The following is a 14,641-nucleotide window of genomic DNA, read 5'->3' as shown; positions in this document are numbered from 1 at the left end:
CTTCTTTGATTGCTTCACTGACCCATTGGTTGTTTAATATCATGTTGTTTAGCTTCCATGTGTTTGTTTTTTCCAGTATTTTCCCTGTGATTTATGCCCAGTGTCATACCATTGTGGTCAGAAAAGATGCACAGTATGATTCTAATCTTCTTAAATGTGTTGAGACTTGTTTTGTGACCTAACGCAATCTCTTCTGGAGAATGTTGCGTGTGCACCTGAAAAGAATGTGTATTCTGTTGTTTGGGGATAGATGTTCTGTGTATATCTGTTATGTCCATCTGGTCTTGTGTGTCAAAGACACTGTATCTTTATTGATTTTCTGCCTGGATGATCTATCCATTGATGTGAGTGGGGTGTTAAAGTCCCCTATTGTATTACCATCAGAGTCTCTCTTGATGTTCATTAACATTTGTTTTATGTATTTAGGTGCTTCAGTGTTGGGTGTATACATATGTATAACTGTTATATCATCTTGTTGCAATGATCCTTTTATCATTAGCTAATGCCCTTGTCTCATTATAGTCTTTGTTTTAAAATCTATTTTGTCTTGATAACAAACATTGCCGTCCCAGCTTTTCTCTGTTTTTGTTTTTTGCTTTGATTTGATTTGCATGGTCAATGTTTCATCCCCTTCACTTTCACAGTGTATGTCTTTAGGTCTGAGGTAAGTCTCTTGTAGGCAGCATATAGATGGTCTCGTGTTTTTTGTTGTTGTTGTTGCTGTTTTGCTTTGTGTTTATCTTTTCTGCCGCTCTCGCTGCTCTTATTGGAGCATTTAGGCCAGTCACATTTAACTGATAGGTATATACTTATTGCCACTGTTATTTGTTTTCTGGTTGTTTTTGGAGCTCTTCTCTAGTTCTTTTCTTGCTCTCTTCATGATTGATGAGTTTTTGTAGTTGTATGTTTGGCTTCTCTCTTAATTTTGTGTGTATCTATTAGAGGTTTTGAGTTTGTGGTTACCAGGAGGTTTATATGTAATATCCTAAGTAAATAGCCTATGTAAGAGTCTATGTTAATTTCATGGTCATTTAAGTTCAAACATATTCTTAAAAGAAAAAAAACCTTCCTCCCCTTCTCTTCCCTTTTTACCCCCTTCTTCATGTTTTATGTATATTCTGTTATATTTTGTATCTTTTTATTCATATTTTAGTGCAGCTCATGTAGCCATTTCTTCTAAAGCCGGTTTAGTGGTGATAAACTCCTTTATCTTTTGTTTGTCTGGGAAATACTTTTCCCTTCCTTCCAATCTGAATCATAACCTTGCCAGGAAGAGTATTCTCAATTGTAGGTTTTTTTCCCTTTGAGCACTTTGACTATGTCATGCCAACTCCATGCTGGCTTGCAGTTTCTCCTGAAAACATCAGCTGACAGTCTTATATATGTTTTCCTTCGAGAGGAAATGTTTTGCTTCCCTCTTGCTTTTAAAATTCTCTTTATCTTTAGCCATTGACATTTTAATTATTATGTGTCATGGTGTGGAACTTCTTGAGTTCATCTTGTTTGAAATGTCCTGTGCTGCTTAGACCTAGAGGTCTGGTTCCTTCCCTAGGTTAGGGTCGTTTTCAACTATTATTTTTTCATATAAATTTTCTTCCCCTTTCTCCGTCTTCTTTAGGGACCCCAGTAATGCAGATGTTTGTCTGCTGGATGCTGTCCAAAAGACCCCTTAACCTGCCTTCTTTTTTTAAATTCTTTTCCGCCATTCAGCTTGTGTTCTTTCCAATACCCTGTCTCCCAGACCGCTGCTATGTTCTTCTGCCTGTGCTACTCTACCATGGATTCCCTCTACCATGTTTTTTATTTTGGTTATTGTATTCTTCAATTCTGATTGGTCTTTTTAATTTCTGTCTCTCTATTGAAGGCCTCGCTGAATTCTTGTACTTTTCTCTCCAGCCCAGTATTTTTATGATCATTACTGTAAGTTCTTTTTTTAAATGTTTTATTTATTTCTGAGAGAGACAGCGTGAGCCGGGGGAGGGTCAGAGAGAGAGGGAGACACAGACTCTGAAACAGGCTCCAGGCTCTGAGCTAGCCGCCAGCACAGACCCCAATGCGGGGCTCGAACCCATGAACAGTGAGATCATGACCTGAGCCGAAGTCGGATGCTTAACCGACTGAGCCACCCTGGTGCCCCATTACTGTAAATTCTTTATCAGGCATATTTCTTATCTCCATTTCATTTAGTTCTTTTCCTGAGGTTTTATCTTGTTCTTTATGTTTGGAGCATATTCCTCTATTCTGCTTAACGTTCTGTGTTTGTTTCTGTGGATTAGGTGGAATAGTTACTTCTCCTAAACTTGAAGGAATTACCTTGTATATGGTCATCCTCTAGGTAGACGGTGTGTGCTGCGTAATCTCTGCTGGCTGGCTTGAGCTGTGACTGGCATGGGCTGGAGGTTCCTGGGGTACTCCATGCTGGGGGCACCCTGGCAGGGCAGCTGGATCTCAAGCACACGTCAGCCAAATGTTCTGGAGTGCCCTACACTGGGGGTGCCCTAGCAAGCCATCAGAAGCTAAGGTGGTATGGGCCTTGAGTCTTCTGGGGGGCTTTGTGCCTGTGACCTTAGACCAAAGGCTGGAGCTGCAGTGAGCGCTAACCAAGGATGTCCCAGTGTGCGCACCCTTGGTGGGCTGGCCGGTACTGGTGTGGGCTAGGGGTCCAGGGCTCACTGAGGCAGCAGGCCAGGACTGTGCATCACTCTGTGCTTTCAAGGTGTGTGGGAGGGGGAGTGAGTGGAGACTGCAGATCAGCCCCCTCCACCCAGAGAGCACCCCCACAGCTACCCTACCATTGGCAGAATTCCAGATCAGGCTTTTTTATATGCTAGTTGCTCTTTTAAACCGTGACTTTTTTTTTTTTCTTCTTTTTCACGCCCAAGTGCATCGGGGGCTGATGTTTGCCTAGAGGACCTGAGCCTACAGACCCTCACTTGGTCTGTGCTTTTAAGGTGGAGGAGGAACATAAGCCGTGTTGTTCTCCCGTCCCTCTGACCCAGAGAGTGTTCCCACCGCTCTTCCACCATTTGGTGGAGTTCGAAGGGCTGGCTCTTTTATATGTTGGTCACTCTTTTAAAAATATTCTTTTAGGTTTATTTTGAGAGAGGGAATGGGAGAGAAGATTCCAAGCAGGCTCCCACACTGACACAGTTTAGGGCCCCACATGGGGCTTGAACTCACAGACTGTGAGATCATGACCTGAGCCAAAATCAAGAGTTGGGCACTTAACTGACTAAGCCACCCAGGCGACCCCTAGCTAGTCGCTCTTTTAAACCATGGCTTTTTTTTTTTTTTCTGTGTCTAAGGACAGAGGAGTTCCAGAGCCCTCAGTACTTAACCTCCCCACTGCTGTTCTCAACTTCAGGGATGGGGTTCCCTTCCTTACCATCTCTCTTGCCGTTCTGTCTTTTGTTGTGCAGAAGCTGTTCAGTCAGCTCTTAATTCTATAACTAGGTGTAACTTGGTGTGTTCAATGGAGGGGATGAGTTCAGGGTCTTCCCGAGTTTCCATCTCGGACCAGAGCGAGTCTGAGCTTCTGCACCATGCCTGAGGCCAGCTTGGGCTCCAGGGCACTTAGTCAATAGTACAGCTTTTGAGTGGTCACAGGTTGGTCACTTCACCAGTGATGTTGTGGTCCCAAGTCTCTCAGTATCCTTGGACACCCTTTGCTCTATAACGGAAATGATAGTTCTCCTTTAGCGGGTTCTCGACCCCAACGTATTACAACATCCAGACACTTCTTGGAGCCTGCCTGATCAGTTTCATTCGGTTCTGTGCTCTTCCCAGAATAGCTCTCCCTGCTGGAGGAGTCAAAAAAGCAGCAACCTGTCTACCGTGGGCAGAACCCACAGTGGCACCCAAAGGCTGAAGTAGTGCCAAGCCTCAGGTCTCTGTTGGAGTCAGGCCTACTGCATTGCTGTTGAAGCCTTACAGAGAGGTGTGTCCACTCCAGCGTCACTGACAGTGACCATGGAGGAGAACCCTGTTTGTGGTTAGCAGAGCATGGGCTGCAATATTCAGTCTGAAAGAAATTTCCTAGGACTCATCTTTCCCTCTTCATTTGCCCAACCCTAAGTCAGCATCAAAGTAACAGTCAGTGGTAGGCTCCTTGTAGCATTTGTTGGGACCTGCTCGACATCCCCCTCCAGCTTTGAGTATGGGACAATGGTCTCCGTGTGCTCTGCCCTTGCTGGCTCCTGAGGTGCTGCCTGCCCCTATGGTGTGCTTCCTTTACCAAACCTGCATCCTCAACTGTGTGACGGCTCCAGGACACCACTCGGTTTTGCCAATTAATGTGGGCCTGTTGTCTGCTTAACTCTTCCCAGTAATTTCATTTGGCTCCAATTATCATTCAGGCTGTGAACAGATCACCCTTTCTTGGAAATACGGTTTCCACTAATCCCTGAGGTCTGTTATTTGTACTTTTCTTAAACGATACAATCATCATCCTCTGTAATAGCCTCCTGAACCTCTTCTTGCCCTTAAAGCCCATCCATGTTGTTTCATAACAGAGGGAATTCCTACATCTTTCCTGGAACTCCTCTTCATCAACCATTAGGTTTATTCTGTTTTAAAATTCTGGATTACGTTTCTTCTGGGGCTGATTCCCAAGATCCCCTTTTGGAAGTATGAGGACATCTTCATCTTGAGTGGCCTTTTATGTGGAGCTGGCTCCAGCCTTGCTTTAAACCCAGTCTGACCCCTGTTCTCACGGGCAGCCTCAGGCCTCACATACCCTCTAGCCAACCCGCATCTTCGTTCTGATCTATCCCAACCTCATATAATTCCCTCAGCTCCTTACCCTACTCATCTTCACCTCTTACTCCATCTTCAGCAGGTAAGTAGGACCTTCAGAGGAGCCTCCAAAATGTTCACCAGATAGCAATCACCAGTTGCGATTTCTTAGAAACTGCCAGGAAAAGAAGGCCCTGATTTACAAAGTAGTAGCTCAGAGGTTAAATTCAGCTCACAGATCTTTTGTGATTGACATACACTGAGGTTTGTTTTTTCTTTCTTTCTTTCATTTGAATGCCTTCAGACAGAGTTCATGCTCTTGACATGCTCCCAGCTATTTCCATATTCTTTTATCTGGCCATTTGTGGCAATTTGTATTAACTAGATCAGTATCTGTCCCTATAACCAGTTCCTGTCCTGGTACCGCCTGCCAAACCTTTGGCCCAGATCTTCTAGGTTCTCCTTTGTCCCTCCCTACTAACCTCTGTCCTTCTGGCAGATTTCTCATCATTTAATGGAGACAGTATCCTTAACTGCTCAATCTGCTCCTCCTCCTCTGAGACCCAGCTTTCAGTGAGAAATTTCCCTCCAAGACTCAACCACCCTAATGATTCTATCCCATATAAATAGGTCTCTGATCATTGCATTTGATTTTCTATTAAATCATTCTCCATTTTCAATCCTAATATCAGCTCTGGGAGAAGAGGAGTTAAATGTTTCTTCTCTGTTTCTTAATAGAAAAGACCATAGAAAGAACTAAAAATAGTTCAACTTCAGTGTTCCCCATGTTACTGGTTTGTTGTATAATTCTTCGTTTTTAGTTTCCGAAGAAAAGAATTTTTCAACCTCTGCTTTATCTACCTTTCGCAGTTGTGTATAAGGACATCTACTTATTCAACTTAAACACTTCTAATAACAATCCTATCTCACCTTCCCAATAGGCCCTATTTTCTCCACATGCACATACAAGTCACTAGCACAGTATTGTAAATCAGTGTGTGCATGCTCTGCGGGAAGTTTTTTTATACTTGAAATAAAAACACGTTTAAGTGGCTACAATAAAATAGTTTTTGCTCACAGAGATTAATCAAAACACGGACAGAAACCTATGATAATTTATGCCAAATCTGCCACATTTGCATAGTTACTGGGTTTGCTGGGAGCAGCAGCTAAGAGCCGAAGTTTTAGTATTACTCTTTTATTATTGAGCACAGAGATCAATTACTTATAAAAGTTGATGTTCAGTTATAAATGGAAGTGATGACCTTTTTCATAGAGTTGAGAAGACCCTGGCGGCTACTGAAATTTACAAAACCTGCATGAATACCTCTATGGTTTTTGTTTTTTAACTTCATAGGAAATCAACGTGCTGACAGTCGCACTGGTCAACCAAGACCGGGAGAACAATATTGAAAAAAGAAGCCAAGGCTTAAAATCAGAGAAAGAAGCTTTGCTAATCGGTAAGGACATTATGCTCTCCTTGTCTGCTGTCTTAACCGGTATTAAAGTAATTCACCTCCAAGTCGTTAACAATGCAAACAGCTCTGCCTTCTGGCCAGAGGTAAGATTAACTTTGCCAAGATTACGTTATACTTACATTTCAAATTAGGGATGTACAAACCAAGGTCGGCAGGCTGCTCTTCTGTACCCATGTGGGTTCATGGGCTGTACAACGTAAAACTGAGTATGAGAAGACAGATTGTCATGCATCCCACATTTTACAAATCTGAATTCCGAAATTTAGACACATCACTTCCAACAGGAGGCCAGGCTGTGTCCAGTCCAAAAGTTCCCATTCAAGCCAGACCCCGAGGCTCAAGAGGCTGCATCCTGAGGTCAGGTCTATAATCCTGACGGTATGGGGACATCCAGACTCCCACTGCTGTGCAAATCCAGGGGTCCCTGCCTGAGTTTAGATCTATTTAACCAAAGCTGGCCACTTAGGAAGGGGAAAATAGGGATACTTTTCCCGCCCTGGTCTGGACCAGAGACAAAGCCCTGAATGCTCCCTTTTGAGTCCTCATGAGCAGATCCAAAAGTAGTACTTATTCTTACAAGAAAGAGTTCTTGATGAGGATATGTTGGTGATGTGCCTGGGACCCTACTTTAGAAGCTGGTCTCTTTAGGGCCTGTCTCCAGAGTCCTCCTCACTCTGTAAGGCCCACCATTGATTCAAGCTGCGCCTTGGCACTGACCCTGGTGTGGGGTTCCAAGTCTAAACTGGCTCCTCCTTGGCACAGTTAAGAGTGAAGAATGAGGCTGTTGCACATGTGAGACAAATTGTTCTTCCATAGTTCATATTCTGGCAAAAGGAGCACCTGGATACATTTTCTAAATAACACATGCACTCACCTCAAAATGACAGGTACACCAGGGCCTGGAGAAGCTGGCACGGGAGGAATTAAATTCAAGACAGTCCAAACTTCATCCATCATATATAGATTTTCCAACTACAGGTTTATTGAATATGACATCAACTTAGAGACACTCTAAGGAAAACCAATTATTTTTTTCTCCTGATGATATACAGCTGCAATAACATGCCACGCACGAGTTTCATAAGACATGCTGATGTGTTATCAGTCCCAGGAACCCAAAATGAACCCATATGTAGTTGGCAACTGGATTTTTCTTCTCTTGGAAAATGTGTCAAACTCTGACAATGGTTTCTCTTTTGCTCAGTGTGACAAAGTCGTGATCTCCCCTGAGTTCGGGGTATGAACAAAGCACATGGTGATCAGTAGTAAATGTTCCTTCTTTAAGTCTGAATAATAGAGACTCATTCCCATGTTTTAAAACTTCAAGTGGTCTATGTTTTGTTTTAATTTCCCGCCTCTCACTAAAGATTGCTTCTCCTCATATATTCTACTTGGAAAACACAGTTCATTTATAATGTCTCCTAAATCATTACTACACACACACAGTTTTTTCAACCATCTACCTCAAAATTTAAAAACTTCACACACCATAATTTAATAGGAGTAGATGAGAGGTTTCATTTATAACATCTTAACTCTGCCCATGTCTTCAGTATTAGGAAAAAAAATTGACACTTAGTCAAAGTGTCTGACTCTGGGTCTCAGTTCAGGTCATCATGATCTCCTGGTTCATAGGTTCAATGCCCACATCGGGCTCTGTGCTGATGGGGTGAAGCCTGCTTGGGATTCTCTCTCCTTCCCCTGCTCACTCTCTCAAAATAAATAATTAAAACCATTTATAAAAATTAGTAAGTCAGAATCTTCAATTACCAGTAGGCAGAACCAACACTAAATTTTCTAGGATTTTTCCACTCACTTTTGGTCTTTGGAACTAGTTTACCTATATTAGCAATTGACGCTCATTTAAATCAATGTATGAGAGTGTTTAGTTAGAAGGAAGGGCAGAGCCAAGTTTTTGATTAAAATAAGGTTAGGAGGTGGTTTTTTCTTCCCCCTTCATTTCTCCATTACCCCTCTACCTCGATATTTTATTTTACTTAATGAAAGTTTCAACACAGCTGTGATTTCCCTGCCCAAACCCTCCCCCAGAATACCTAGATACTTACTTTTGTAGTCAGAGAGATAGTAATCACCCAGAAGAATGCCAAGGTAGAAAGGAGTTTCCAAGACTGGCAGAATGGATCCTGCTAAAGGATATGGCTGTCTCCTGCTAAGTGAATTTGGCCATTCGTACTTTGTACAAACCTGAATGTTGGAATCACAAATACTGCTCCTTCAACGTCTGCAATATAGAGAAGGGCTGAGAAGGGGACAGAACATGGGTCCAGAGCTGCTTTGGACAAAGCCAGACAGAGAAAGGAGTTTCTGGTGCTGGACCTACTCTTTTCTGAAGAATATTTGTAGGTAGAATGATGCTCGGAGTCCTCTGGACTTCTGATATACGTGAAAAGGTTAGGAATACTGTTTGCAGTATTGCTGGAATCTTCCCTTGAAATAACTAAACCCATATAGAGGTTATAGTGGGTCTGTTCTAATCTAGCCTAGGAGGCCCAGAGGCGCAGAAAAAAAAAAAAAAACTCCCTTGAATTGGAAATACTTATTAGCAAAATCCTCATCACATCTGGGTACCTGTAGTATATGCTATATGCAAATATATTTAGATAACACCCTCTGGGGATATACAAATGTTATATAAAAATGCACAGTGGCACAAATCTTGATTTCCTGGAAGAAAAGGGGGGAGTGGGAAACACACGATTCAAATAGGTTTCATACAGAGAGAACATAAAACTGAGGCTAGAACTTCCTACACAACAGGCAGTCCAAGCTGTCTGTGATTCTCTGTGACACTCATCTTTCTGGACAAAAGTTTGGGTTCTTTCCACATATTCTCTTGTCCTTTTCACACAATTGGAATCTTTAAGACATAGAATTTAGCGACACATAACAGAAGGTCAGTGGGATTTCACTGATAATATTACTTGGAGTTGTGCCTGTCCCTTGAGAGTTCAATCATTCTGCTCAACTTTCTGCTTGACAAGCAATGGGGATCGAGTGCTGTTCCCACTCAGCTAAAACAGATGGGGCTTTGGAAAGCACTTGATTATTGTGAGTTCTGGATTATCTTATAATCAATGCTTATAAATACAGGCTAACGTATCATCGGACCTAAAAGAATAGATTTTTATGAGGGGCAGGCAATGCAGGGTACTCATTTACAGCTTACATCTCTATGGCAACTGCCCGTTAGGTCAGCCCGATGCAGTCTAGTGTCTACGCCAGACCTCCTAGTTCACTTCACATATGGCCTCCACGCTGAGTTTGGCGTGCACTCAACTTGCATGGAATAGAATGAGACAATAATTTTGTTTTAGGACCAAAGCTCTGGAAACCACTGGCTACTGTTATGAAGAATGGGTCAAAAAAAATGTATAGAAGGCAAATAGCATTTGAGGAGATGCTAACAGTGTGACTCTGGGTCTGTGTCACTCCATCTTCTCTTCCTTTTCAATTAATTCTAATACAGTAGATTTCCAGTCCTAACAGCCCTGACACCCTGCCAATGCTAGTCATCACTGTAAATCACATCCAGGTAGAGTCAGAACCTTCTCAACAACTCTGTTTATAAAGTATCTGTTCTGCAAAACTTCCCCCAACTCCTGAGAACAGCCCTCAAATTCTTAATGGTAAGGCACACGTCTTTACAGATCATCCTGACACCGCTACAAATCAGGACGTTCACAGTACAGATGGCCAGGACGCTGCTCTCCGTCACCCCACCCCCACAGCCACATTTCTATCACTGTCACCATTTTGCATATCTGTGTACAACCCGTCTACATTGGAAGTGGAACGCTCCCCCAGATACATGAGTATTAGGCAGCAGATGAATGGGCTGTAGAGAAATACACTTAAAAAAGGTTAAATGGTGACGTTTTGGTGTTGTCAGTGAGTAGAACTGAGGCTATATTTAGGCCGCACCTGAGAAAAGTAATCTGGGAAGTGTGTGCTTCTCTGAAAGCTAGTGACCATAAAGAATGAGTCATTGACCTAAATCTTGTTTCCGAGACACAAATGTCCATATCAATAAATCAACAAACATTTGTCAAGAGCCTACTATAAAAATTACCAGCCTTCCTCGTGGAAAAGAATCATCTGGGCAGCCTGTTTAAAAGGCACAGTCTCTGGCCCCACACACAGGGATTCTGTTTATGAGAAAACTAACTAGAATCCCAGGTGCTACTGAAACAGCCACCTGGGGGACATGTTTTGAGAACTACCTGCCTGCAGACGCCCAAACCCGTGTTTCGCTGATGGTGGCGATAAGATGATCTCTTCCCTCAGTTGCTAGACTAGGGGGGAAGAAAGCAGTGAATGACAATGAAATATGGTTTGTACTAAAATCAGAAACACAGAGAAAGGGCTACTTACCCTACAGATGCCTTGTCGGAAGAAAGAGCAGCCGCACGAGTCCTGAAGCGATGCATAGCGTCTCTCTGGATAAAAGAGGGAGTCGTCAAGACCATTTCAGACACAAGGAGCAAATGATATGGTCTCAGGAGTTTAGTTAAAATAAGACCCACAGACAGACATTTAAACTTTTTTTTCTTTCAATTACAGCAACGAACCCTACAAGATCAGGTCCGGAACTCACCACAAAAGCAGCACAAACTGCTCTTTAGAAAATTAAAGCGTGTTCGAATCCCAAGGCGCCGAAAAGCTTCAGACCAAATCACAGTGTGGGATCACTTCTCTCTGATCCCTGATTAGGGTCTGATTAGATGGTCTTTTTCAACTCAATAGTCTGTAATCTATGAGGACTATTAGGAAAGGGGCACTGCCCCTTCGGCAGTGATTGTATTTGTAAGCAAAGGCTGATAACATCAACATATTAACAGGAACTCTACTACCTCATACCTTTAAAACACATACCTTCTCACAGTGGACGCTTCCCAACCCATAGATGCTTTATCACTCTGCAGCTGCTCAGCGTAGCCACAGGCCCGTGGCTTGGTGGGAGCCCAGACTCCGCAGGGCGTCTTCCCTGTCCGGTGTCCAGGATCGTGCCCTCCCAGATTCCTTTGATGAGTTTTCCTCAGCTTAACCTCTAAATCTGGGGCTTCTTCAGGGTTCAGTCAATGAGTGCTTTGGCTTCAAATCCCATTTTGTTGCCACTGACTCACAAATTTATACCATCTCCAAATGCCATTTGGGATCTCCATTTAGATGTGCTAATGGGCATCCCAAATCTAATAAGGCCACAACAGAACACTTGATTCCATCCTTTTCTGTGCCCTCAAGTGTTCCTCCCCTAGTACCCCTATCTGAGGAAATGGTACCACCCAGGTCAAGCCAAATACCGAGGGCTCCTCTTCCCAAGCCTATGCACTCACATACAGCCCATGTCCACTGCTCTTTGGTCCAAATCATTGCTTACCACTTCGGGTCTTGTGCACACTTCTAAATGGTCTCTCAGTTTCCTTTCCATCTGTTCACCAAACAGCAGCTTGAATGAAGTTTTAAAAATGTAATTCAGATCATATCACGCCCCGACTTAGAACTCTACTGTCGGTTTCCTGCTATATTTAGAATTTAATCCAAACCCGTCACTCTCATTCAAGGTCCTCCATGATCTGGCTCTCCACCTCCCTCTAAATGCTTGCTATACGACTCTCAAGCCAAGTTTATTCCTGCCAGCTCATTTCCACCTCAGGTCTTTTGCACATTCTGTTGGCTGTACCTGGAAAAATATTTCCCCAGGCTGTCTGTGGCTGGCTCCTTTTCATCTGACACAAGAAACTTTACCTTCACTTGACTTCCCGGGATAAAGTAACACTCCACCATGCTTGAACCTGTTGTGGCTTCTTCACTATGTTTACCACTATCTGAAAATTTTTTTTATGTTTAATCTTTGTGTTTATCCTGTGTTATTTACCTAGAATATAAATTCCCCAAGAGCAGGGTTCACCCTGTCTGTCTTGTGCAGTGCCTGTCCCTGGCACCTAAATGCTGCTAAGGAAATGTTGAAGAATGAGTGCATGAAGCAGTAAAAATCGAGTACTATTTGGCTAATTTAAGTGCCGCTTCCTTAGTCTTAGTGAGATCTAAAACTGAGAATAAACTCGATGATTCTGATGGAGAAACCTCAAAACGCTTTTACGTACCTGTTTAACTGGGCCTTCCCAATGAGGGGCTTGCCACAGGTTCTATAGGGCTGGTTTGTGTGTCCTTCTGGAGCCATTTGTAAGGCCCTGGGATGTGCGAAAAGTTCAAGAGTGCTGACAGCCTCCTCCACTCCTTTTTTATTTTCTTAAATTAGCTACTTACAGTTGTACTTTCCTGGTTGGGAAACTCATCTCGAAATATGGAGACTTCTACGTCTCCATGGAAACAGCCAAGACCAACAGTTGAGTCTGTCTAACCCTTTGGAGATCCACCAGTTCAGTAATGGCTAAGGTCTCCACCCTCCGTTGTGAGGGTTTCTTTTTACCAAGCCTTTAGATCCCTCCCAGAGGACCATAAAACAGTCTCCATTTTCTGGGTTTGTAGCATTTTCCATTAGATTATGAGTTATATCTAGCCTTTTTTTCCATTCTCAGGAAATATTCCGTTCTTTTAAAGGAACCACAAAGAGGCTTTAGTTGATTATTCAGGAAGCCCCACCTCACCCCGCCCAATGAATCCAATCCCAAACCAGGGCCTAGAAACTACATTTTCTCAGACGGCATGACTAACGCTTCTGTGACGATACCTTGATGGGCAGCAGCAGGGTGGGCGTAGGGAGGAGGATATGACTAATGTTTCCCATTTCTGCTGTATCTCTAGCTATGCTGAAGAGCTGAGTTGCCATCCATGGGAAAAGATTGGGAAGCTTTTATTTAACTACCTCCTTTGGCCCCAAATGAATCCAGTGGCACCTACTCTACTTTTATAAAGAAAAGCTAATGGCTTATCAATATCAGCTACCACAGTGATGGTTTTGAATATCCTCCTAAGGAAAGCTATTCATGACTGGGTCAGGATTTCTAATCTGATTTTAGAAAGATATATAGAAATCATACAAGCATGTTCCCCTTAACTTTATGAGCAAAATAATTTTTTTTAACTTTATGTTTATTTTTGAGAGAAAGAGAAACAGAGCAAAAGCAGGGGAGGGGCAGAGAGAGAGGGAGACACAGAATCCAAAGCAGGCTCCAGGCTCTCAGCTGTCAGCACAGAGCCCGACACGGGGCTTGAACTCGTGAACCATGAGATCATGACCTGAGCCGAAGTAGAATGCTTATTAATTCACTGAGCCACCCAGGTGCCCCAAGCAAAAGAATTTAAATAAAAATTTCCATGACCAAAACATTCAGGTTGCTCTGTCCTTTGAATCCATAACAGGGCAGGAATCAGGAGTGAATAATGCCTCAAAGTTACCTGATTTTTGAAAGACTACTACATCATCAGTTAGTACTAGAGCCATTTTTAACATTCTTATTTATCCCCATTTACCTCTAATAGAACAGTAGAAATTTTAAACAAGTATACTGGCTCGTTTTAGTTCTAGAGGAAAAATTCGTTCAGTATACACTTACTGTACATGTATACTCTATTACCAGTACTGAACCAGAATACACAGAGACTGCCCGAGGGCAGAGTTCCCTGGGGAACCCAAGACTGGGCCCGGGGGACGGACGGTAACCAGTGAGGGAGTGTGTACACAGAGAAACGCCAACATCACAGAGGCAACTAAAGCAGCGGCTCCAGGTCCTCCCATTGCTGGTATCCCTAAATTTCCTCTTTCCATACTTCGTCTCCGAAGCCAAAGTTACCAACCTCTCCCCCATCCCCCCGCACCGATCCGCTTCTGACTCGTTCTGTGTATTCTGCTGAAGACATTTAACTTCACATAACACTCCGTGGATGCTCACAGGAAAGGCTGTGGGTTATCTAGGAAGTGGCGATAAGTCTCTGTCCAGTAGAGATATTAATATGAAAAATGTTTTTTTCTATTTGCTGGGGCCTTTGGGGTGGTTTACGCATACAACTGCTTAAGCCTCCCCACCTTCTAAGATGCTCCCTTACCCCAGTGGAAAAACACCCAATGCTTGTCACTCCAAAGGCTGATCAGTCGGTCTGCTGCCTAAGCAGACATCCAGCCAAGGAAGGGAATGCCGCCCCCATCTTGCAGCACCCCTGTAGGCTCTGTGAGCCACTCTCTTGAGTGCCCCCTCCCCTGCCTGGGAGAACCTGTGTGCCAGGAGAAGAAAGGAACACCCTTGCCTCCTCACAAAGCCAGAGGTCACTGCCTGCCATTTATCAGAGGCTCCCTGTGAAAAGTAGTAGACACAGTGCCACCTGTCCTCAGCCTGGGAAAGCAGGGAGAACCCCATTCACCATCCTGAAACAGGAGTTTCCCCTTAAGAATTCTGCCCCCCTCACGGTGCCTGGGTGGCTCAGTCAGTTAAGCATCCGACTTCAGCTCA

General features: G+C 43.4%; 1 protein-coding gene across 1 annotated transcript in view; it reads left to right on the top strand.

Annotated features, from left to right (window-relative positions):
* ENOX1 (ecto-NOX disulfide-thiol exchanger 1) overlaps window positions 1-14,641 on the top strand; it is a 418,486-nt gene that overhangs the window by 390,090 nt on the left and 13,755 nt on the right. The window contains 1 exon segment of the mRNA XM_077778774.1: window positions 6,092-6,194. Within this exon segment, the coding sequence (XP_077634900.1) occupies window positions 6,092-6,194 (103 nt within the window).

Source organism: Crocuta crocuta, unplaced genomic scaffold, assembly GCF_008692635.1.
Source record: "Crocuta crocuta isolate KB4526 unplaced genomic scaffold, BGI_CrCroc_1.0 scaffold586, whole genome shotgun sequence".
In the NCBI taxonomy this organism is placed as follows: Eukaryota; Metazoa; Chordata; class Mammalia; order Carnivora; family Hyaenidae; genus Crocuta; species Crocuta crocuta.
Note: the sequence above shows the minus strand (reverse complement) of the source record. Positions and strands in the feature narration are given on the sequence as shown.